We start from the raw sequence: 27175 nt of genomic DNA, 5'->3' as shown, positions 1-27175 counted from the left end.
TGTAAGTGGAATCTACAAGATGCACAGGGAGTACTGTGTACAGAATTACCTTAAACAGATTTGCCATTTCTGTTTTCTCCAGCATATCCTCAGTAATAACATAGCTGGCACCCAGGGACAATAGTTTCTCCTTCAATTCGGCCAAATTAGGTCTTCAAACAACAATGAAAATGAACATTGGTAAATACAGCAGAAAAGCGAAAATAGTTTATTAAGCAGCCACATAATTGATTATGTTTATATTTCTTCAATTAAACTGGCGTTACATTTGGAGCCAAGAGAAGAAAGACAGGCTTGGTGCAAGTACAACGTGAAGCATGGACACAACTTTTTTTTTTTAACCTCATCCACTTTCAAAGGCAAATTATTATCTTGTGTTTTCCATTCCATCCTTAAAAATAGTGATAGTCAGGTGAAAAAGAAGAAGCGAGTCTACTACATACAACCGAATGTATAATAATTGTATAATCCTACCATGTTGATGCAGAGGAAGATGAGACTCTCCTATGAGGCACTGGCCAATTTTCTCAATAATTATGGTCAAAAAAATCTTTCCCAAATGAAATGATGGGCACCAAAATAAATGCCTGGATTACAGTCCTACATAAATATTTTCATATGAGTTCTTTATTTTTTTGCAGCCTTGTAAATTTTATCATTTATGGTAAAACACACTTTTAACCCCTTCACTACCAAGGGTGGTTTGCACGTTAACTCCCGGGCCAATTTTTACAATTCTGACCACTGTACTTTTATGAGGTCATAACTCTGGAACGCTTTCATGGATCCCGGTGATTCTGACATTGTTTTCTCGTGACATATTGTACTTCATGTTAGTGGTAAAATTGCATTCAAATAACGTGTGTTTATTTGTGAAAAAAACAGAAATTTGGCAAAAATTTTGAAAATTTCGCAATTTTCCAACTTTGAATTTTTATGCCCTTAAATCACAGCGATACGGCACACAAAAATCTTAATACATAACATTTCCCACATGTTTAATTTACATCAGCACAATATTGGAACCAAAATTTTTTTTCCTTAGGAAGTTATAAGGGTTAAAAATTGACCAGCGATTTCTCATTTTTGCAACACCATTTTATTTTTAGGGACCACTTCACATTTGAAGCCACTTTGAGGGGTCTATATGATAGAAAATACCCAAAAGTGACACCATTCTAAAAACTGCACCCCTTAAGGTGCTTAAAACCACATTCAAGAAGTTTATTAACCCTTTAGGTGCGTCACAGGAATTTTTTGAATATTAAAAAAAAATGAACATTTAACTTTTTTTCACAAAAAAAATACTTCAGGTTCAATTTTCTTTATTTTACCAAGGGTAACAGGAGAAATTGGACTGCAAAAGTTATTGTGCAATTTGTCCTGAGTACGCTGATACCTGATATGTGGGGGGGAACCACTGTTTCGGCGCATGGCAGACCTCAGTAGGGAAGGAGCGCCGTTTGACTTTTTCAATGCAAAATTGGCTGGAATTCAGATCGGACGCCATGTCGCGTTTGGAGAGCCCCTGATGTACCTAAACAGTGGAAACCCCCCAAGTGACCCCATTTTGGAAACTAGACCCCCAAAGGAACTTATCTAGATATGTGGTGAGAACTTTGAACCCACAAGGGCTTCACAGAAGTTTATAACGTACAGCGGTACAATTAAAAAATCATATTTTTTCCACAAAAATGATCTTTTCACCCCCAATTTTTATTTTTCCAAGGGTAACAGGACCCTAAAAGTTATTGTGCAATTTGTCCTGAGTACGCTGATACCCCATATGTGGGTGTAAATGACTATTTGGGCGCATAGCAGAGCTCGGAAGGGAAGCAGCGCCATTTGACGTTTTTGGCTAGAATTGAGATCGGACACCATGTCGCGATTGGAAAACCCCTGATGTACCAAAACAGTGGAAACCCCCCACAAATGACACCATTTTGGAATTTAGACCCCCAAAGGAACTTATCTAGATGTGTGGTGAGAACTTTGAACCCCCAAGGGCTTCACAGAAGTTTATAACGTACAGCAGTACAATTAAAAAATCATATTTTTTCCACAAAAATGATCTTTTCACCCTCAATTCTTATTTTTCCAAAAGTAACAGGACCCTAAATGATATTGTGCAATTTATCCTGAGTACGCTGATACCCCACATGTGGGTGTAAACCACTATTTGGGCGCATGGCAGAGCTCGGAAGGGAAGCAGCGCCATTTGACGTTTTTGGCTGGAATTGAGATCGGACACCATGTCGCGTTAGGAAAGCCCCTGATGTACCAAAACAGTAGAAACCCCCCACAAATGACACCATTTTGGAAACTAGACCCCCCAAGGAACTTATCTAGATGTGTGGTGAGCACTTTGAACCCCCCAGTGCTTCACTGAAGTTTATAACGTCCGGGCGTGAAAATAAAAAAATCTTATTTTTTCCACAACATGATCTTTTAGTCCCCATTTTTTTATTTTCCCAAGGGTAACAGGAGAAATTGGACCCCAAAAGTTGTTGTCCAATTTGTCCTGAGTACGCTGATACCTCATATGTGGGAGAAAACTACTGTATGGGCACACGTCGGGGCTCGGAAGGGAAGTAGTGACGTTTTGGAATGCAGACTTTGATGGATTGGTCTGCGGGTGTCATGTGCGTTTGGAGAGCCCCTGATGTACCTAAACAGTGGAAACCCCCCACAAGTGACCCCATTTTGGAAATTAGACCCCCTAATGAACTTATCTAGATGTGTGGTGAGCACTTTGAACCCCCCAGTGCTTCACAGAAGTTTATAACGACCGGGCGTGAAAATAAAAATATCGTATTTTTTCAACAAACTTCATCTTTTAGTCCCCATTTTTTTTATTTTCCCAAGGCTAACAGGAGAAATTGGACCCCAAAAGTAGTTGTCCAATTTGTCCTGAGTACGCTGATACCTCATATGTGGGAGAAAACTACTGTATGGGCACACGTCGGGGCTCGGAAGGGAAGTAGTGACGTTTTGGAATGCAGACTTTGATGGATTGGTATGCGGGTGTCATGTGCGTTTGGAGAGCCCCTGATGTACCTAAACTATTGAAACTCCCCACAAGTGACCCCATTTTGGAAACTAGACCCCCCCACGGAGCTTATCTAGATGTGTGGTGAGCACTTTGAACCCCCAAGTGCTTCACAGAAGTTTATAACGCCTGGGCGTGAAAATAAAAAAAACATTTTTTTCCGCAAAATTATATTTTTGCCCCCAATTTTTTATTTTCCTAAGGGTAACAGGAGAAATTGGACCCCAAAAGTTGTTTTGTAATTTGTCCTGAGTAGGCTGATACCCCCTACATGTGGGGGTAAAACACTGTTTGGGCACATGGCAGAGCTTGGAAGGGAAGGAGCACCATTTGACTTTTTCAACGCAGAATTGGCTGGAATTGAGATCAGACGCCATGTTGCCTTTGGAGAGCACCTGATGTGCCCAAACAGTGGAAACCCCCAATTATAACTCCAACCCTAACCTCAACACACCACTAACCCTAATCTGAGCCCTAGCCCTAACCCTAGCCCTAACCCTAGCCCTAACCCTAGCCCTAGCCCTAACCCTAACCCTAGCCCTAACCCTGGCCCTAACCCTAGCCCTAACCCTAACCCTAGCGGGAAAATGGAAATAAATACATTTTCTTTTAGTTTTATTATTTTTCCCTAACTAAGGGGGTGATAACGGGGGGTTTGATTTACGATTTATGGCGGTTTTTATGTTTGGCGGCTGTCGCACGCTAAAAGACGCTTTTTATTGTAAAAATAGTTTTTGCATCACCACATATTGTGAGCTATAATTTTTCCGTATTTTGACCCACCGAGTCATGTGAGGTCTTATTTTTTGCGGGACGAGTTGATGTTTTTATTGGTACCATTTTCGGGCACGTGACATTTTTTGATCGCTTTTTATTCCGATTTTTGGGACGCAGAATGAACAAAAACCAGCGTTTCATGAATTTCTTTTGGGGGGTGCGTTTACACCGTTCCGCGTGCGGTAAAATTGATAACGCGTTTTTATTCTTCGGGTTAGTACGGTTACAGTAATACCTCATTTAGGTCGTTTTTTTATGTTTTGTCGGTTTTTTGCAATGAAAAGAATTTTATATAAAAAATAATTATTTTTGTATCGCTTTATTCTGCGAGCTATAACTTTTATATTTTTTTGTGGATGATGCTATATGGCAGCTCGTTTTTTGCGGGACAAGATGATGTTTTCAGCGGTACCATGGATATTTATATGCGTCTTTTTGATCGCGCGTTATTGCACTTTTTGTTCGGTGGTATGATAATAAATCATTATTTTTTGCTTCGTTTTTTATTTTTATTTTTTAAGGGGTTCACTAAAGGGGTTAACTAATGGGACAGTTTTATAGGGCAGGTCATTATGGACGCGGCGATACCAAATATGTGTACTGTTATTGTTTTTGTTTTTTTTTATTTTGAAAAAATGGATTTATTGGGGAATATTTTTTTTTTTTTTTTTTACTAATTTATTTAGCGATTTTTTTTTTTATTATTTTTAACACTTTTTTTATTTTTTTTTTTTACTTTATTACCTTGTCCCAGGTGGGACATCACTGTCCTGTGACAGATCGCTGATCTGTCACATCACAGATCACTGTGACAGATCAGCAATCTGTCACAGGCACTGCTGCAGACTTCCTCATGCCTGCGCTTTGCAGGCACTGAGGAAGCCAGCTTCCTGCAGGCCCCCGAAGGCCCCTGTCGCCATCTTGGATCCGGGGGCCTGTAGGGAAAGAGCCCCCCGCAGCAGCGCTGCACATTGCGCTGCCGTGGGGGGCTCAGGGAAGCACGGAGGGAGCCCCCTCCCTGCCGATGCTTCCCTTTAACCCCCGGTACACGCGATCGCGTTTGATCGCGGTGTGCAAGGTGTTAACGTGTCGGGGGCGGTCCGTGACCACCCCTGACACATTGTGCCGGGTGTCAGCTATGATAATTAGCTGACACTCGGCCGCGATCAGCGGCGCTCACCACGTGGGCGCCGCTGATCGCGATGACGTAATATTCCGTCCATGGTAATTAGGTCCATGGTCACATGGACGGAATATTACGTCAATTGTAGGTAAGGGGTTAAAAGCCATATCGAGACGATGACCCTAAACTGGCTAGTCAAAGAGGCTTCTCTTCACCCTGCTCCCCTTGACTGACAGGGGAGATGGAATATTGGAGCCAGTCTCTGGGTCATGTTGCCTTTGGTTCAGCTGTCAGGTTTTCTTCAACTTCTTCCATGGACAATTTCTGTTTTTTTTTTTCTCCCTTTCTCCCAAAAGCCCTGTCCGTAACGCTTTTTCTGTCCACATCGTCATAAGAGGACTTGATTTTTGCAGAACAAGTTGTACTTTTGAATAGAGTTGAGCGACTTTGGTCTGATCGGGTTTCATGAAACAAAATTTGTTTCAGATGAAACTGGTCCGACTAGGGCAAAAAAAGTCGGAGTTTCGTCCGAAACCCGACCCCAATGCAAGTCAATGGGAAATAAAAGTCGGCATTGAGTGGATGACATTAATCCCCATTGACTTGCATTGGGGTCGGGTTTCGGACGAAACTCCGACTTTTTTTGCTCTAGTCGGACCAGTTTCATCTGAAACAAATTTTGTTTCATGAAACCCGATCCGACCAAAGTCGCTCAACTCTACTTTTGAATGCCACCATTCTTTTTACCACATAGTGTACTGGAAAATGGGAATACAAATTCCCAGTGTGGTGAAATTGTGAAAAAAAAAAAATAAAACCCCTGACAATTATGACATTGTTTTTGGGAATGGTTTTTATAGAGTACATTTTGTGGAAAAATTGACCAGGCAGTGAGATTCTCCTCATCAGACTATGGCAACACTAAACATTTTTTATTTATTATTTTAATGGTGGGAAAAAATCAGAAATAAAAAAATATGTTTTGATTGTGTCGCCATTTTCCGAGACGTGGAACGATTTCATTTTTTGTTTTATACAGCTGTGTGGACTTCATTTTTGCAGGGAGAAACATTTTTATTGCTACCATATAAGGATATAACTTCTTGATCGCTTTATACAGCATGTTTTGCAGCATTTGTGGTAAACAAAAAGACAATTTTAGCGGTTTGAATTTTTTTTTAACCCATCAGGTTTTATATTATGATACATCTGGCTTTTCTAGGTATGGTGTATCACAGATGCTTGTTTTTTTTACTTTTTTATCTTTATTATTATGGGGTAAAGGAGGGTGATTTATGTTTTCTTGTCATATTTTTTTAAAACTTTTTGTTTTTAATGTATTTATTAGGTGATTTGAACCTGATCTGATTGTTTTTATTATATGCAGCAATACCACAGTATTGCTGCATATAATACAAATCTCTGTCTCCATTGAAGTTGAGTCACAGGCTGGGTTTCATGTGAGCTCTGTAATGACAGGTACAGAGATCTTTAACAAACCCCAGGTGTCATAGCAAATTATCCGCACCCCTTGACTGCATCACAGGAGAGCCGATGGCCACATATAATGACGCATTCCCATGGCGTCACATTATTAATGCTGCTGTCTGAGTTTAACAGGGACATTTAACATAATAACAGTCTTTGGCGGAGCTTTGCTCCACCCATGGCTGTTATAGACTGTTAGAGGCAGGTCTTGGCTGTAACACAGTTATTACCTGTCGGGTTTGGGGCAAGCTTACTCAGTGAGTCTACCCCATACACTCGCTATCGAATTTGCTCCATACATGTCCAGCGGATATTCGTAAGGTTTATAGAGAAGGTACAAAAAGGTAAATATAAAAATATAGAGCAATTTGTCACAACCCCACAGGGAGAATTAGCGTCAGTGATGAGAATCCGTGCTCAGATAACATCTTATCCGAGTACACTCAGGTGCTATACAAGCATCTGGGCATGCTCATATATTATATTCAAGTTTCATGATTTGCAGCTATTAGGCCGGTTTCACATTAGCGCTTTTTAAGCGCACGCACGGCCGGGGGTAGCTCCGCCCCCGAGCCGGCTCTCTGCCCGGCGTGCCCGCCCCTTGCTTGTAGCGCCGCCTCCTAGCGGACAGCGGCGCCTGCGATCGGCGCACCCTATCTTTAGCATAGGGTGCGCAGATCGTGCGCAGGCCGTGCGCTAGTTGCGCTTTGACCTGCGCTGCGCACTTTTGACGGTGCGCCGTGCGCGCCAAAATCCGAAAAGTTCGATTCGGCGGCTTCCTGCTTGGAGCATAGCAAAGCACCCATTGGTGGCTCCTTGCTTGGAACACGAAACGTGCTGGGAGGTGGGTGGAGTTAGATTACATTACAAGGAGCGGAAAGAGATTAGGACAAGAGTCAGTCAGTTGGTTAGAGAGTAGATCCCTAGATAGATGGATGGAAGTGCTGCAGCAGATCCCAGTGACCTGGGTCTGCTAGCACGGGAAAGGAAGAGAGAGAGCAACATAGACTGAAAGCCTGATTCTCCATAAGAAAGAAAGACTAGTACGGAACATGAGGAGTAAAAGGGAACAGAGGACGTGGGTTAGAAGAGAACCCTTCCTAGAAGTTCCAAGCGCAAGGCCGGGGCCCGATCCCCGAGGTTGTATGGATACTAATGGTCCTGCAGCAGACACCGGAAGAATAGAAGTAGTGACCTCTTTATTTAAGACTTGGGGCTCAACAGCAACTGGATAGTGAGCCGGGACCTAGTAGCAAGAAGTCCCCGAAGCAGGCTACAGCTGTCTGCCGTACAAGTAGAGTTCATAAGAACATCGGACAGGAGGCACTCCAGTGTAACACAGTACTAGGAGTACTTCATTTAAAGGCGCTATAAGAGGAGGCGTTCAGAAAAGCACATGTTGGCGGAGTGTTGGAAAGGAGTATTCCATCTGGCCTGGAGGTTGACTGAGTCCCTGACCCGGAGGGCACAGCACGGAGGCAGGCACCTGTTTGTACCACACACTGTGAGTAAAGCTTTGGAACTACATGCCCTGGTGTCCTCCACTTATTCCTGCGCCAACCTGCCCAGCACTGCTACATCCCTTGCGCCTGACACTACACCATCAAAGTGTCACTTCACCTACTCTGCCATGGGACTACAGACCTGCCTGTGGAGGGCTATATCATCACTGCTGCACCACACCATCTGTCCCAGAGGATCTGTCTGCAGCGTCTGCTTACATCTTCATTGCCGAACACCACAGGTGGCGTCACGACTTACACATTGATACTGAACATTTACAATGGGCGCCCAGGGCCATGGGCCAGATTCCAGCTACCGTGACATCTCCCATGGAGGACCATCGGGCCCGGTAGCGAGTACCCCACTGCCCTGGGTGTGAGGGCGTCCCAGGAGCATTTAACACCTTATCATCATTGGGGGTGTCACTATAGGGTCCACTTGGTGCTTGTCCTTGTGAGGCAGGAGCAATACCGGGGCACGACAGGAAAACAGGAAAGATAGGGACATATTGTATACTCATATCCCTCTCCTATGCTTTCTTGTCCCTTCGTTTGGATCCAGTACCCGGCAGGATATCTCTGAAAATAGACTGGGATTGCTATGTCCGTTACCAGTGGTGAGACCAAACCATTTTTTAATGAGCACTAATTTGCACGAGCACTATCTTGTTTGTTTTTGTGATTATTGTGTTATCTCAGGTTTTAATGACTGATTAAAGGTTATGTTTTATGAAGTTGGGAATCCTCCAAGCTATTGTTGATATCTAACCCCTGAGGGTCTTTTGTATGGTAGTAAGTATCTTACACCATAGCTGATTTTGTCCATGTCATACCACCAAAACAATAGTATGAAACGAGAAACCAATGAGACATCACTCTCGTATGATGCAATTTAATCCAAGTGTCAGTGTTTTAATATACAGGGTGGGCCATTTATGTGGATACACCTAAATAAAATGGGAGTAGTTGGTGATATCAACTTCTTGTTTGTGGCACATTAGTATATGGGAGGGAGGAAATTTTCAAGATGGGTGGTGACCATGGCGGCCATTTTGAAGTTGGCCATTTTGGATACAACTTTTTTTTTTACAATGGGAAGAGGGTCATGTGACACTTCAAACTTATTGAGAATTTCACAAAAAAACTATGGTGTGCTTGGTTTTAACATAACTTTATTCTATCATGAGTTATTTACAAGTTTACGACCACTTATAAAATGTGTTCAAAGTGCTGCCCATTGTGTTGGATTGTCAATGCAACCCTCTTTTCCTACTCTTGACACACTGATGGCAACACAGCAGAAGAAATGCTAGTGAAAGGGGGTCAGATTCCTTGTAGGAATGCTCGGACCTGACACCCATAATGTGGTGGTGCACCATCTTGCTGGAAAAACTCAGGGAACGTGCCATCTTCAGTGCATAAAGAGGGCAACACATCATCATGTAGCAATTTCAGATATCCAGTGGCATTGAGGTTTCCATTGATGAAGAATGGCACCACTATCTTTGTACCCTATATACCACACCATACCATCAATTATGGGTGTCAGGTCCGAGCATTCCTACAGAGAGACGTAGCTATGGTTTTGGTTCAGGGGGGCAAAACTTCTGAGTGGGCCCATAACCAGGTAAACTTGACTACAACTGTGTGACGCACCCTAATAGTGGAGAAGAACCTCAGCAGATGACCACACTGTTGCCAAAAATAATCTCTATATAAGGACCAATATTGACATTACCGTCATATGGTCAGTGGTAGATACCAGTCCTGCAGAACATATAAGAGATTACAGCAGAGTTACAGATAATAACTTACAGCTGACGTTCTTTCTGATGGAATCGTTCACTTTTCACATCTTTTCCATCTGGCCCAGACCGACATGACAACTTCTCCAGCCAGGACTCGTCTGCAGAGATTACAACAAAGACACATTTCACGTCTCATATTTTCAGCACCGTCTCCATCTATTCCCAACCTGCACAAACTCCTCAACCTGCTGATGCCACAATACTGAGCCTCTGCCGTATGTGCACCTGCTGTGTGGTTCTGTGTGCCCTCTAAATTCTAAAGCATCCTTCTAGAATATAGTAATGCCCGGATGCAAGTGCCCTAGAAAACAGTGCCCACATTTTGTCCCTAAAAAAGTAATATTGCCCTGTGTGTGTGCATTTGACAGTCACAGTCACCTGAGTTCCCCTATAATAATAAGTGCCCTCTTTACATTTAAAAATGTCCTGAATCTCCCCCTGTACAGCTCCCCTATACACAATATGATGCTATCTTATACACAGTATAATGATCCTTCACTGTATATGTACTGACCTCTTAATATCCCCCAAACTGTTTAATGGCTCCAACACTGTTTGATGGCCCCGTCACTATATTTCCCACACTGTATTAAGGCCCCCTAGAAAGCTTCCATATAGCATAATACACCGGATAGTCCTCAATATAGTAAAATGCACCCCTATAGGCAGCCTCTACATTATAATAAACCCCCATAGGCAGCCTCTATATTATAATGCTTTCGCCATAGGCAGATTCTATATTATAATGCAATTCCATAGGCAGCCTCTATATTATAATGCACCCCCATAGGCAGCCTCGATATTATAATGCAGCCCTCCTCTCATAGGCAGCCTCTATATTATAATGCAGCCCCCCTCTCATAGGCAGCCTCTATATTATAATGCAGCCCCACTCTCATAGGCAACCTCTATATTATAATGCAGCCCCCCTCTCATAGGCAGACTCTATATTATAATGCAGCCCCCCTCTCATAGGCAGCCTCTATATTATAATGCAACCCCCCTCTCATAGGCAGCTTCTATATTATAATGCAGCCCCCCTCTCATAGGTATCCTCTGTATTATAATGCACCCCCATAGGCAGCCTCTATATTATAATGCACCCCCATAGACAGCCTCTATATTATAATGCACCCCCATAGGCAGCCTCAATATTATAATGCAGCCCCCCTCTCATAGGTATCCTCTGTATTATAATGCACCCCCATAGACAGCCTCTATATTATAATGCACCCCCATAGGCAGCCTCGATATTATAATGCAGCCCCCTCTCATAGGCAGCCTCTATATTATAATGCAGCCCCCCTCTCATAGGCAGCCTCTATATTATAATGCAGCCCCCTTCTCATAGGCAGCCTCTATTATATTGCACCCCTCTCTCATAGGCAGCCTCTATATTATAATGCAGCCCCACTCTCATAGGCAACCTCTATATTATAATGCAGCCCCGCTCTCATAGGCAGCCTCTATATTATAATGCACCCCTCATAGGCAGCCTCTATATTATAATGCAGCCCCCCTCTCATAGGCAGCCTCTATATTATAATGCAGCCCCACTCTCATAGGCAGCCTCTATATTATAATGCAGCCCCGCTCTCATAGGCAGCCTCTATATTATAATGCAGCCCCCTCTCATAGGCAGCCTCTATATTATAATGCAGCCCCCCTCTCATAGGCAGCCTCTATATTATAATGCAGCCCCCCTCTCATAGGCAGCCTCTATATTATAATGCAGCCCCCCTCTCATAGGCAGCCTCTATGTTATAATGCAGCCCCCCTCTCATAGGCAGCCTCTAAATTATAGTGCAGCCCCCCTCTCATAGGCAGCCTCTATTATATTGCACCCCTCTCTCATAGGCAGCCTCTATATTATAATGCAGCCCCACTCTCATAGGCAACCTCTATATTATAATGCAACCCCCTCTCATAGGCAGCCTCTATATTATAATGCACCCCTCATAGGCAGCCTCTATATTATAATGCAGCCCCCCTCTCATAGGCAGCCTCTATATTATAATGCAGCCCCGCTCTCATAGGCAGCCTCTATATTATAATGCAACTCCCCTCTCATAGGCAGCCTCTATATTATAATGCAGCCCCCCTCTCATAGGCAGCCTCTATATTATAATGCAGCCCCCCTCTCATAGGCAGCCTCTATATTACAATGCAGCCCCCCTCTCATAGGCAGCCTCTATATTATAATGCAGCCCCCCTCTCATAGGCAGCCTCTATATTATAATGCAACCCCCCTCTCATAGGCAGCCTCTATATTATAATGCAGCCCCGCTCTCATAGGCAGCCTCTATATTATAATGCAGCCCCGCTCTCATAGGCAGCCTCTATATTATAATGCAGCCCCCCTCTCATAGGCAGCCTCTATGTTATAATGCAGCCCCCCTCTCATAGGCAGCCTCTATATTATAATGCAACCCCCCTCTCATAGGCAGCCTCTATATTATAATGCAGCCCCCCTCTCATAGGCAGCCTCTATATTATAATGCACCCCCATAGGCAGCCTCTGTATTATAATGCACCCCCTTAGACAGCCTCTATGTTATAATGCACCCCCATAGGCAACCTCGATATTATAATGCAGCCCCACTCTCATAGGCAGCCTCTATATTATATGCAACCCCACTCTCATAGGCAGCCTCTATATTATAATGCAGCACCCTTCCCATAGGCAGCCTTTGTATTATAATGCAACCCCATTAAAAATAAATCTAATACTCACCTCTTTTCCTCCTGGCTCCTGCGCTGCTCCCTGCTCCTGCTCCTCTTCTGATAGTGGGCGCCGGGTTGTGACATCATGCCCGCCGTCCGTGTCTACATCAGACGCTGACAGGGGGATGATAGGAGAAGGAGCGTAGTGCTCTTCTTTCATCAATGCGGTCAGCTGTATCGGCTGGATGCCAATACAGCTGACCCTGCAATGACGGGCAGGGGCCCACTGCTGGCATTGGGCCCCCCCACTGCCTGCTCAGTGGCCCATATCGGCCAGGCGGCAGTGCAGGGAGATCGAAATCTCCCTGCACTGCCACAGAATGTAACTATATAGTCAAGCTGTGCAGGCTGATACAGTTACAGTAGCGTAGCTCTGGGTGGGCCCCCTCAGAGCGCAGGGCCCGGGATGACCGCCCCCTTTGCCCCCCCGGTAGCTACGCTACTGTTCCTACATGAACAGTTTCCTGAAATTGAATTGGTCATCATGGGCCAGCTGAATGGCCACCAAGGTCTCCCAATCTGAACCCCTTAGACTTTTATCTTTGGCGTCATCTGGCGGCAATTGTCTATGCTGTGAAGATACGAGATGTGCATCATCTGAAACGACGGATACTGGAAGCTTGTGCTAGCATTTCTTCTGTGGTGTTACTATCTCTGTGTCAAGAGTGGGAGAAGAGGGCTGCATGGACAATCCAACACAATGGGCAGCACTTTGAACACATTTTAAGTGATCATAAACTTGTAAATAACTCATTAAACAATAAAGTTACATTAAAACCAAGCACACCATTGTTTTTCTTGTGAAATTCTCAAGTTTGATGTTTCACATGACCCTCTTCCCATTAAAAATATAAAGGTGGATCCAAAATGGCCGACTTCAGAATGGTGGCCATGGTCACCACCCATCTTAAAAAGTTTCCCCCCCTCCCATATACTGATGTGTCACAAACAGGAAGTTGATATCACCAACCATTACCAGTTTATTTTTGTGTATCCATATAAATGGCCCACCCTGTATACAGAGGTCTAAGGGGTAACGTTTCTCATTGAGGAGAGTGACACACCTGCTCTGGCATGTCAAAGCAAGGCCTGTTTCACACATACGTCTTTTTCATCTGTTGCAATACACGAAAATGGCGGGACACGGATCCGCAACTGTTTTGAAAGCAACGTGTGGTACCGGACCGTTGCTTTGACGGATCCGGGGAAGGTAGAAATTTAAAGGAACCCGTGGGGAGAGAGACTGACTGGCATTTAGGGTTAAATTTCCGGCAGAGGCAATCCTTCCGGGCATGCGCAGTGCACAAAAGCGGATCCGGCCAGCAAAAAAACGTTTCAGTGTCTGTCCTGTCATGTCTGCGGATGCCAATATTTTGGCGGATCCGTAAAAAAATGGATCCAATGGTTGTCATTCCGTCAAGATCTGCCGATAATGCAAGTCAATGGGAAAAAAAAACGGATCCGCCAAGAAAAATGGCGGATCTTTTTTTTTGCAAAACGGCAGATTTTGACTGATGGTGACAGACGAATGTGTGAAAGAGGCCTAAGGAGGATTATTCACCTTGAAATCCTCCTCTGGGAAATTTAATATGCAAATTGCCTCTTCAGATAGAAAGAGGACTTGTAGGATCATTTCTTGCAACAGGTGGCGCTATAGAGTACAAGTCACAATCAACACTTTCACGAGTCTTGCACAATGACTTAGGATAAAAGCCCTGCTTCCAACAGGTGGTGCTATAGAGTACAAGTCCTCCATCATTCTAATATATATATATACAATATTTCAACTGCATGCCGTCTTCAAACCCATAACCACGACGCTTTTTTTCAAGCATGTAACCAAAACGTTGTATCAGCTGGAATAAAGTCACATGGATTTTTTTTTTCGCATGCTTTCAAAAAGGGCTCCACAATCTGTGTCATACAATTCAAGTAGGATCAGGACTATCTATACAGATCTGGTGTGAGATGACCAGCTTTGAGAAAAAATAAGCACAATTTCTGTCTGGAGACTTTAATGCTATATGTTTCTTTGCTTCGCTATCAGATGGTGATGTGTTTTGCAATCTAAGGAATGCTTACTAGCATGTGACGAGAACTGAATTTGTACAATAACAAATTAGAATACTTAAAGATTTATTTTAATGTTTTATCCTCAAGAACTTCCAAGCCTCATGGCTTCCTGTTTGCCAGGGGCAATGCGTGCCTGAAGATTGAAAGTTTGGACCAGAAGCATGATTGCACCACTGGTCAGAATTGTGCACTCTTCATTGCAGCAGCATCAAAGGAGTATAGGAACACTAAAGATGGCAAAAGTATGTGCGCCATCATTCCAGTCAGCTTTAATACTGATTAAACTGTGTTTACAGTGCTTTATTGAGAAGAGCTTGTAAGTAGAGTTGAGCGAATATGTTAGGAATCGGTCGTCGAATCTGAATTTGCCATACTGTACCCTATACGTGCCGAATTTATGTTTGATGTTCAGCTCCAGCGGCTAAACAATGAATATAATAGGTGCACTACCAATAGAAAAATATATAATTACCTAGTAGGGTGCTGCATAATGCATTGTACAAATGACAAGATACAAAAGAGAAGAGAAAAAAGACCAATTCATAAGATTAGCGCACACCTTAATATTGAAAAATGCATGACAATATACACCAAAAAACATGACACCATAAGTATGCTCCAATAAATAGAACCTGCGCTCATACATGAACAGCCAAAATTAGGCATCCCCAAGATTGGAGAAGTGGCAAATAAACAGGGGATAACCAGTTAACCCTATTAAGCCTAGCAAGGTAGCCACTGGAGGGAAAAAAAAAAAAAAGGGAAGATAAAACAATAAAGTATAGCGCCCAATTTTGACTGTTCATGTATGAGCGCAGGTTCTATTTATTGGAGCATTCTTATGGTTTCATGTTTTTTGGTGTATCATATTTTATATACATCAGTGTTTTTCAGGATTGGGTTTAATTATCGTCTGTTATTAGCATGGGACCTTGGGTAATGTGTTATTGATATTGTAGTTTTTAATGGTGTTTTATCATGTATGTGTTTTGTTGTGGTCTATCATTTGAATGATAAAATATTGTTATACATTTTTCTATATTAAGGTGTGCGCTATTCTTATGCATTGGTCTTTTTCTCTTCTCTGATGTTCAGCTCCAAACATATTCATTCATTTCTTCTCCCATTGACTCCAATGACATTCAACTGTGTTCGGCGAATATTGCAAACACAATATTCGTCGCCAATCATAATCGGAACCAAATTTTGAAAATTTGCTCAACTCTTCTCGTGAGCATGCTTAGCCATGCAACTAGAAAGCAACGGTGACCGGTAACCTAGACCGAAAGCATTAAACAATAAAACCCTATGCTGTTGTGTGTGAAGTTTTTACAAGTACTTTGCAATTTTAACCATTACTGATGTTGAGACAACTCCTATAATGACATTTATAGAAAGAAAAGTGTGGACACATCCATACATTAGTGGCTGAAGTAGAACACCAAATCAGACTATTTGATCTGTAGTTGTATAAACAAAGTATGCGATTGGGGGGGGGTGGTCTTAGATAGTTTTGTCCTGTGTATACAACATTCTTGTATAACCCCCAACTTCCAGATTGTCCAAATAATACAGTGCCTGGCTATGAACACTGTGCAGTGCTCAAATAAGAGTGCTAATTTCTAGAACTACAGTAGTGTGGTGCCCCTGAGGGATCAGTCACCACAGAGGTACTGCACCTCAACCAGAGGTGTGGTATCCCACTATCCAGGTAAGATGGAAACACGTGACCATACTCAGACACTCACACCCCACACACACTTAGAACAACAGGGCACCCTATATGACCCCTGCTTGGTACATGAAGGGTGTTGGGAGGTGGGTGGAGCTTAGCTGTAGAGCAGGAGAACTGTAGGAAGTTAGCACAGTCTGGAGCAGCTCCTAGTCAGGAGGAGCTGCTGGATGGAATAGCTTGGGAAGGAAGTTCCCTGGAGGAAAAAGGGGTTCTCCCAGAGGCACAGGTGGAGAGTTCCACGCTGACAGATGTCAGGTGGGGGAGAATCCAGGTAGCAGAAGGGTCTCGGCCCCTTAACCTAGTGGAGTGGACATCAGGACTCAGCTAGTAAGCCGATAGCTGTGGCAACTTTAGGGGCCACAGCCAACTACCACAGTTATCTTCTCCAGAAAAGCAGCCAGAAAGGTTCAAGGAAACGTAGTGGGTCACGTTTTCCCACATAATCCACGGCAGCTGGCCTGGGACACTGACTGTAAGGTGCTGGAAGAGAAGGCAAGTGGAAGGCAGCACTGTGGAGACGGCTAGGGCAGGCACAAGGAAGGGAGTGCTGGAAAGGTTTGTTTAATTTATCTAGGAGTTGACTAAGCCACTCACCTGAATAACACGGTGCTGAAGTGGGCATCTGTGTGCATCAGAAACTGTGAGTACAGCTTTGGAACTGCACCCCTCTGTGTCCTTTGAATTCTTGCCTCAACGCTCACTCAGCACTGCTACATCTAACATCAGCAATCATTGCATCTTCAACCAACCACCACTGCCCTGGGACAACAGCTCTGTCTGTGGAGAGCTATTCCAACACTGCTGCTTCACACCATCAGTCCCAGAGGATCTGCACTGCAGCGCTGGTCCCTTCTGATCAGATACCACAGGTGGCGTCATGAACACTTAATACAAAAACTCTTTATTTCTCAATCCCTTGTGAATACACCCCTTTCATTGGACGGCCGGGACCACGGACTGGGCCTCCACCACTGTGACATTGCCCCTTTAAGAAGCAGCCCGGTGGAGAGTACCCCACTGCCCTGGCGGGCGCTCCAGTAGTTCCATGCAAACATTGCTGTGGTACCGCAAGGAAAGAAGCAACTGTCGAGCTCCAACTTAACAAAGCATAATTTTACACTTTTTAAAATATTTAGCAGTGGCAATTATTGTAAGGGTTTTAAAGGATCATTTATATGATTGTTCAATACAGTTTTCAGCCTTACTTTTACATGAGAGGATGTGCTACAGATCAGCCATGATTTTTAAGTCTTCCTAAAAGATGCAGTCAATGAGAAATGAGAAGATTTTTTATTGACTCACAAGATCCCAGCAACAATTGGGAACTCTCTTTCCCTCATTCTATTCCGGTGTTCATCAATCTATGTAAAGTTAAGTTCCCATGATGAGTTTTTAACGCTGCATACAAAATGCAGTTTCTTACAGTTAAAGTAAAATTGATGAGAGTTATAGAAATCTTATGTCCTTTGTTTTTTTTATGCACCGTAAACTGATCCGTGGTGCGTGTTTGAAATTCACAACATGTCGATTTCTCTTGTGAATAAGTAGAGTTTTATATAATCAGTATCAACCAAACTGACAAAGTAATACCAAATAGAACAAAAGAGGCTATAAGACATAGTCTAGCCAACTATATAGTGGAAAACTTCGGAAACAAGTATAATTCCTACAGAGAAAACACGGAGTCATAGATTCACCAACTATAATGAACAATGAAGTTTTACTTGGAAAAACAAGAGATATAATATACAAAAGAATACAATTGTGATAAAGTTATAAAATCAGAAGTGAAGACTAGTGATGATTGAATAGCTTCGGATAAGTCCTTATTTGAATAGTTATAGCGCTTCCCGAATAGCTGAGTTGGTAACCTGGATACCTGGAGCACTCCTGATAATCAGCTGTTTGGCGCCGCAGGTGCATGTGTCGCGGCTGTGTGACAGTCACAACAAATGCATGGCTGTGTGTTGGGCTCTCCATGCATGTGCACCTTTTGAAGGCATTCAAATATTGCAAGCAAAGTGTAGTTGTGGTAATCCTACACTCATAAAGGCTCTGCAGACAGTACAAAGCCAGGAAACAATTATACAGTGGGTACGGAAAGTATTTAGACCCCTTTAAATTTTTCACTCTTTGTTTCATTGTTTCATTGCAGCCATTTGGTAAATTCAAAAAAGTTCATTTTTTTTCTCATTAATGTTCACTGTGAACCCCATCTTGACTGAAAAACCCAGAAGTGCAGAAATTTTTGCAAACGTTATTAAAGAAAAACTGAAATATCCCATGGTCATAAGTAGAGTTGAGCGACTTTTGGTTTTTTAGGGTCGCGTTTCGTTTCGTGAAACCCGACTTTTCCAAAAGTCGGGTCGAGCAAGATCGTCCGATTATAGGGAAAAGTCGGGGTCGTCCCGAAACACGAAACCCAATGTAAGTCAATGGGGAATAAAAGTCGGCAGTGAGAGGAGGACAGGAAACACACCTACAGTGCCCATTTGATTGCCAAAAGCATCAATTCTTCTTACTTAAGCTTGTCAACCTTAATTAACTTCATAATACAAGTTACGCACTGAAAAATGGGGGTTATTTGGCTAAAGTTGTGGGGGGGTAGGGCTGGCTCCAGGTTTTCATGCGCCCTGGGCGAAAGAGCGCCCCTTTAACACATACCACAACTCATCATGCTCCGATACGGCAGAGAAATAGCGGTATAGTACAATGAAAAATACTTCACTTTTTACATCTCATGACGAGGCCCATCTATTTCTCCATACAGAATCATTGGTCCCATATAATGTTTGAAACAGTATATGATGAGCTCCACATAATGCTACAGTATATGTTGGTCCCCATGGATGAAGCTCCACTGTCTTATGGGCCCAAATAATGCTCCAAACATAATGGGCCCCATTTCTACTGCTCTAGTGTATAATGGGCCCTGTAAATGCTGCTCCAGTGTCTGATGTCCACCTTTGGAATGTTCCAGTGTATGGTGGGCACCATCTATCATTCTCCAGAGTATAGTGCTCCCCAAAAATTGCTGTCCCAACATTGAAAACAATCAAATAAGTCTCCTCGCTAGGGAATCCCTGTACTTGTCTGGACTCCTCGTCGTCCCCATCTTCCACCTCACTGCACAGTATTTCAACTTTGCAAGTGCTGTGATCCTGAGCAAGCGGGGGGGCCCACTCGTTGGCGACGGCACTGGCACAGGGCCCCTGATAGTACGGTGGTGTGTCTGATGGCGGGTGGGCCGAACCTGCACTTTCATCTGCAGCTTCCTCTTTGTCACCGTGTAAGATGGAACTGTATATGGGAAGGGTAACCTGAGTTTCATCAGGGTCAGATTCAGGCCGAGTAGCGTGCGAGGGGAATGTAGTGGTCTGGGTCAATGTACCAGAAGATTCATCGAGCAGTGGCTGGGCATCAGTGCACTTGTGTCGCCCCCAGGAGTACGGTCGCCACAGTGGCATTACCTTCTTCCTAGGGAGTGTGATGTCATGCTTGGGAGCAACGAACGATCTCTCTAGCAGGTTCACTGATTGGGCGGCGTTATTCCCACGAGTCATGACCCTCCAAACAGCGTTCATGACGGCAAAGTGTTTGTTTTACGTGGGCAGTATGGTTGCAAAGCTGAACCTTAAAGGAATGTCAAGAAGGGCACCACCAGGAGTGGAGCCTACGGTTAAATTCGACTCCACCTGGGAAACCTCAACCATGCCAGCTACAGAACAGATGCACACATTGCAAGCTTAATTCCGTTAACGAACGAGACTCCGTCATGCCCCGCGGTCCGAGTCCGGCTTACTAGAGGGACACGTGAGGCTCTGGCACATGAGATTCGCCAATAACTGGTGTGTCATGCCATTACATGTCCGTGGCTTCATGTGCGCTACACTGAAAAGGCCAGCGTTTGTCGCTTACAGGTGCAGATAACCCGCTGAACAACGTTAGTGATGGGGATCACTGATGACAATTATTACCCGCGAACAATGATTTCCCAGTAAGTGCAGGTCAACCGCAGTTCCGGAATTAGGCCTAACCGTCATTCCTGAAAAAATGAAAAACTTACGTGTGCAAACCACAGGTGCTGTAGCTTGCTTAACAGCTCGCCAGCCGTTCTCACGCCCAGTATGGTTTGCACATGATTGCACAAAGGTTAGAAAGGGTACCGTATCCCCGGATAACATGTATGGATAGCGTACACATTCAAAATATATGTCTGTACATCAGGAGGCAGGCTCAGACGGTGTTAGGCCCAGTATGGATTGCACGTGATTGCACAAAGGTTAGAAAGGGTACCGTATCCCCGGATAACATGTATGGATAGCGTACACATTCAAAATATATGTCTATACATCAGGAGGCAGGCTCAGACGGTGTTAGGCCCAGTATGGATTGCACGTGATTGCACAAAGGTTAGAAAGGGTACCGTATCCCTGGATAACATGTATGGATAGCGTACACATTCAAAATATATGTCTATACATCAGGAGGCAGGCTCAGACGGTGTTAGGCCCAGTATGGATTGCACGTGATTGCACAAAGGTTAGAAAGGGTACCGTATCCCTGGATAACATGTATGGATAGCGTACACATTCAAAATATATGTCTGTACATCAGGAGGCAGGCTCAGACGGTGTTAGGCCCAGTATGGATTGCACGTGATTGCACAAAGGTTAGAAAGGGTACCGTATCCCCGGATAACATGTATGGATAGCGTACACATTCAAAATATCTGTCTGTACATCAGGAGGCAGGCTCAGATGGTGTTAGGCCCAGTATGGATTGCACGTGATTGCACAAAGGTTAGAAAGGTACCGTATCCTTGGATAACATGTATGGATAGCGTACACATTCAAAATATATGTCTGTACATCAGGAGGCAGGCTCAGATGGTGTTAGGCCCAGTATAGATTGCACGTGATTGCACAAAGGTTAGAAAGGGTACCGTATCCCCGGATAACATGTATGGATAGCGTACACATTCAAAATATATGTCTGTACATCAGGAGACAGGCTCAGACGGTATTTGGCCCAGTATGGATTGCACGTGATTGCACAAAGGTTAGAAAGGGTACCATATCCTTGGATAACATGTATGGATAGCGTACACATTCAAAATATATGTCTGTACATCAGGAGGCAGGCTCAGACGGTGTTAGGCCCAGTATGGATTGCACGTGATTGCACAAAGGTTAGAAAGGGTACCGTATCCCTGGATAACATGTATGGATAGCGTACACATTCAAAATATATGTCTGTACATCAGGAGGCAGGCTCAGATGGTGTAAGGCCCAGTATGGATTGCACGTGATTGCACAAAGGTTAGAAAGGGTACTGTATCCCCGGATAACATGTATGGATAGCGTACACATTCAAAATATATGTCTATACATCAGGAGGCAGGCTCAGACGGTGTTAGGCCCAGTATGGATTGCACGTGATTGCACAAAGGTTAGAAAGGGTACCGTATCCCCGGATAACATGTATGGATAGCGTACACATTCAAAATATATGTCTGTACAACAGGAGGCAGGCTCAGACGGTGTTAGGCCCAGTATGGATTGCACGTGATTGCACAAAGGTTAGAAAGGGTACCGTATCCCCGGATAACATGTATGGATAGCGTACACATTCAAAATATATGTCTGTACATCAGGAGGCAGGCTCAAACGGTGTTAGGCCCAGTATGGATTGCACGTGATTGCACAAAGGTTAGAAAGGGTACCGTATCCCCGGATAACATGTATGGATAGCGTACACATTCAAAATATATGTCTGTACATCAGGAGGCAGGCTCAGACGGTGTTAGGCCCAGTATGGATTGCACGTGATTGCACAAAGGTTAGAAAGAGTACCGTATCCCTGGATAACATGTATGGATAGCGTACACATTCAAAATATATGTCTATACATCAGGAGGCAGGCTCAGACGGTGTTATGCCCAGTATGGATTGCACGTGATTGCACAAAGGTTAGAAAGGGTACCGTATCCCCGGATAACATGTATGGATAGAATACACATTCAAAATATATGTCTGTACATCAGGAGGCAGGCTCAGACGGTGTCAGGCACAGTATGGATTTGACGGCCCAGATTTCACAGCGGAGGAGCAGGGAGAGGTAAAGATTGCAAATGCTGGGGCCCTGCCCAAGCAAGGGGGGCCCACTCGTGGGTGTCGGTACTGGCACTGGGCTCCTCATAGTACGGCGGTGTGTCTGACGGCGGGTGTGCACCACCACCGTCAGAGACACTTGATTGCACTATGAGGGACCCTGTGCCAGTGCCCGCACCCAAGAGTCGGACTACCCACCTGTCCAGGGCAATGGCACTCGCAAGGTGTCGTGCGCTAGGTGGTGACCCCGGCCATGGGGGGGGAGGCAGCACAGTTAGGGAGTTTTAGAAAGTGGCATATGTTGATGTTGGACATTCAGCTGATGCAAAAGGCGAAATAGGTGAAGTCCCAGGAAGAGGTGGACCAAAGCAAGCCATTTTTCTGTCACCCTATGTGTCATCAGGGGAAGGTGGGACAAAATCCTTGGAAACCCATGCATGGTTCATTTTAATGAAGGTTAGATCATCCACATTTTGGGTTGACAGACGGGTCCTTTTTTCTGTCAGGATTGATCCAGCTGCACTGAAGACTCTTTCCGATAGCACACTTGCAGCTGGGCAAGCGAGCTCCTGTAAGGCATATTGGGCCAATTCAGGCCAGGTGTCCAGTTTAGCGGCGCAATAGTCAAAGGGGAATGACCTGTGTGGGAGAACATCGATATGGGAGGAAAAGTAGTTTGTAACCATAGTTGACAACTGCTGTCTCCTGTCACTTTCCATCGATGCAGTATTACCAGTTGTGTGAGCGGTATTTGAAAAATCAGTCCACAACATTGTCATGAAACCCCTGTCTCCAACGCCAATTCTGCTGTGTGCACCACGAACACCTCTGCCAAGCTGCCCCTGGCCCGTACGGCTCGTGTGACAACCATCACCGCTGCTGTGTGCTGGGAATGCCTCAAGCAACCGATTTACCAGAGTTGCTTGTTTATTAGCCAATATTAGGTCAAGGTTCTCCTGTGGCATGATGTTTTGTAATTTGCCTTTATAGCGTGGATCCAGGATGCTGGCCAACCAGTAGTCGTCATCGTTCATCATTTTGGCAATGCGTGGGTCCCTTTTTAGGATATGCAAGGCATAATCTGACATGTGGGCCAATGTTCCCGGTGTCAATGATGCACTGCGAGTGCTGGGTGGAGGAGCACTTTCTGGCAAATCCACATCCCTCCAGTCACGCACAAACCCTGTACCAGACCTTGCCACGCCAACATTTTCACTTGCCCCACGAGATGCATCCTCCTCCCCTAAGTAATCATCCCCATCATCCTCCTCCTCCTCTTCTTCCTCCACCTCGTCCAGGAGAGGTCCCTGAGCAGACAATGGCTGAATGTCATCAAGGATTCCCTCCTCCTCTTCCTCCTCATCAACATTGGCTGCAGACGCCTGCTCCTTAAGGTGCGTCAAAGTTTGCATGAGCAGACGCATAAGTGGGATGCTCATGCTTAGGATGGCGTCGTCTGCACTTACCAGCCGTGTGCATTCCTCAAAACACTGAAGGACTTTACAGAGGTCTTTCAGCTTCGACCACTGCACACCTGTCAACTCCATGTCTGCTCTCAAAGTGCCTGGCCGTGTATCCTCCCACAAATGCATTATGGCCTGCCTCTGCTCGCACAGCCGCTCCACCATGTGCAGGGTGGAGTTCCACCTTGTTGCAATGTCGATAATGAGGCGGTGGTTGGGAAGGTGGAGCAATCGCTGCAGCTTCTGCATACGAACGGAGTGTACAGGTGACCGGCGGATGTGCGCGCACAGTCTTCGCACCTTCTGGAGCAGGGCTGTTAACTCCGGACAATTTTTGAGGAAGCACTGCACCACCAGGTTCAAGGTGTGAGCCAAGCAAGGTATATGGCTGAGTTTTGAAAGGGCTATGGCTGCCACAAAATTACGGCCGTTATCACTAACTACCTTGCCTGCCTCAAGATGTACACTGCCCAGCCATGATTCAGTTTGTCGCTTCAAGTACTCGGCCAGCACCTCGGCGGTGTGTCTGTTGCCCAAACACATCATCTGCAACACAGCCTGCTGACGCTTTCCACTAGCTGCTCGATAGGGGGACACATCGTGTGCAACAGTGGCAGCTGCAGATGGAGTGCTCGTACGACTGCGCTCTGTGGACGAGCTTTCGCTTCTGGAGGAGGAGGAGGAGGAGGGTCGAACGCCTACAGCCAACTGTTTCCTATACCGTGGGCTAGGCAGCACTGTCCCACCACCGCTGTCCCCTGTGGACCCTGCATCCACCACATTAACCCAGTGCGCAGTGATGGACACGTAACGGCCCTGGCCATGCCGACTGGACCATGCATCAGTTGTGAGGTGCACCTTTCCGCTCACTGACTGATTGAGTGCATGGACAATGCGATCTTTCACATGATGGTGGAGGGCTGGGATGGCTTTGCGAGAGAAGAAGTGGCGACTGGGTAGGTCATAGCGTGGTACTGCATAGGCCATGAGTTCGCGGAAAGCTGTGCTTTCCACCAACCGAAAGGGCATCATCTCAAACGAGATTAGTTTGGCAATGTGGGCGTTTAAACCCAGTGTACGCGGATGAGAGACTGAGTACTTTCTTGACCTACTCATAGTGTCTGGGAGGGTGAGCTGGACTTGAGAGCTGCATATGGTGGAAGTAGCGGTGGACAGGGCGGACTGAGAGAGGGTTGATGATGGTGATGGAGTTGGTGTTCTTTCTGATGGCCTAGAATCAGTCTTTCGTTGATATAACAGTGGGATTCCCTGACTGCTGTGGCCTTGCAACGACACCTCAACATTTGCTGCTGTGCTAACCGGTGGGCTTACAGTGGGGGAAACAATGGAGCGTTGCTGACTACCTTCGTTGTTATCAGTTACACATGTGGCACTTGAGGTTTGGTGTTGTGTCCACGCTTGCAAGTGCATGCTGGTTAAATGTCTAAGCATGCAACTGGTATTCAAATTTTTCAGATTTTTCCCTCGGCTAAAGGTCTTTGCGCACTTCTTACAGATAACCTTAGCCTGATCATGAGGATTTTGGTCAAAAAAGTGCCACACTGCACTCTTCCTACTTTGGCAGACATTTTGCGGCCTAGCACGCTGTGATCTTTTGACCCTCTGGACAAGCTGTCCAGCAACTCTTTTGATGTTTGGAACCTGTCTTTGAAGTGCTCCGGGCGTGCCAGATAACAGCTGTTGCGATGTCGATGTCTGCTGTGAATGTTCCTCATCTCAGCTATTGGAAGCAGCACCCTCTTCCCCCAATGGATGCCAATCTGGGTCAACAACTGGGTCATCCATCACCTCCTCTTCTATGTCATGTGCACCTTCCTCTGTGTCACCGTGTATGGTGGTATAGTGTGCGTGAAGGGGCACCTGAGTCTCATCAGGGTCAGAATCTGGCTCTGTACACTGCGAGGACAATGTAGTGCTCTGAGTGAATGTACCAGCAGAATCATCCATCAGCGGCTGTGCATCAGTGCACTCCATGTCAGATTCATCTTGGCCTGGGTAATTCACCATTTGACTTGATAATCCAGGCATGGTATGTGAAAACAGCTCCATGGAGTAATCAGTAGTATGGCCTGCATCATCCTTCAATCTTGGTTGGGGTGAAGGACACAAGGAAAGGTGTGGTTCATGAACATGAGCCTCCAATGACGACTCAGTGCTTTTACTTTTTACAACTGAAGAAGAGGAGGCGATAGAGCTGGAGGCTGAGTCAGCAATGTAAGACAAAACTTTTTCCTGATGCTCTGGCTTTTAAAGCGGTTTGCCAACTCCTAGAAAACTAAGCGTTCGAGGCCTTATGTAGCCAGACGATGACGCAGGCTCAACACCTCCTGCATTCGGTCCTATTTTGCTCTTGCCACTACCATCAGATCCACCACCAACACCATCATTACCAGCTGCCAACCCCCGCCCAATTCCATGGCCTCTTCCACCAGCCTTCCTCATTTTTGGTAGAAATGTAGACAAAATCCAACAAACTATATAGTAATGTAAAACAAGGTACAAGGTGTCTATAGGACAGGGGAGATTTTGAATTTCTGCAGACACTTGTGGACACAGGACACTTTTGGATTGTGTGAGGCCCACTGATATCTGAGCGCTATGTCACAGGCTCGATGGCACAGCTGTGACAAAAGTGACTAGAGGATAAGGGAGATTGGATTGCTTTTAAAAAAGCAGTTTGCAGAGCAGTGGGTAAACAGCAATGCCAGCCTGTCAGGAAGCCTTAAAAGGCAGCCCAACAACCAACACCACTGATACACCACAACATAGCCTCCCCTTGCACTGCACACACAGTGACTGGTGTGTTGTGCAGGCCAAATCGCTAGCAGCAGAAGCAGTTTTTTTTTCTTCTCAGCAGGACAAAAAAAAAAAAAAAAATGGGAATGCTTTTAAAAAAGCAGTTTGCGGAGCAGTGGGTAAACAGCAATGCAGGAATGTCAGGAAGCCTTAGAAGGCAGCCCAACAACCAACACCACTGATACACCACTATATAGCCTCCCCTTGCACTGCACACACAGTGACTGGTGTGTTGTACAGGCCAAATCGCTAGCAGCAGAAGCAGTTTTTTTTTCTTCTCAGCAGGCCAAAAAAAAAAAATTGGGATTGCTTTTAAAAAAGCAGTTTGCGGAGCAGTGGGTAAACAGCAATGCAGGAATGTCAGGAAGCCTTAGAAGGCAGCCTAACAACCAACACCACTGATACACCACTATATAGCCTCCCCTTGCACTGCACACACAGTGACTGGTGTGTTGTACAGGCCAAATCGCTAGCAGCAGAAGCAGTTTTTTTTTCTTCTCAGC

The 27175-nt window shown here is 45.0% G+C and overlaps 1 protein-coding gene across 1 annotated transcript in view; it reads right to left on the bottom strand.

Moving 5' to 3' along the window:
- LOC141089611 (enoyl-[acyl-carrier-protein] reductase, mitochondrial-like) overlaps positions 1-27175 on the bottom strand; it is a 176306-nt gene that overhangs the window by 17104 nt on the left and 132027 nt on the right. Inside the window, exon 6 of the mRNA XM_073576115.1 lies at positions 50-152. Coding sequence (XP_073432216.1) covers positions 50-152 — 103 coding nt within the window. The remainder of the gene's footprint in view (positions 1-49; positions 153-27175) is intronic.

This window comes from Dendrobates tinctorius, unplaced genomic scaffold (genome assembly GCF_039654945.1).
Source record: "Dendrobates tinctorius isolate UK_male_01 unplaced genomic scaffold, ASM3965494v1 ptg000046l, whole genome shotgun sequence".
Lineage (NCBI taxonomy): Eukaryota > Metazoa > Chordata > Amphibia > Anura > Dendrobatidae > Dendrobates > Dendrobates tinctorius.
The sequence above is the reverse complement of the archived record's forward strand: the minus strand, read 5'-3'. Positions and strand labels throughout refer to the sequence as shown.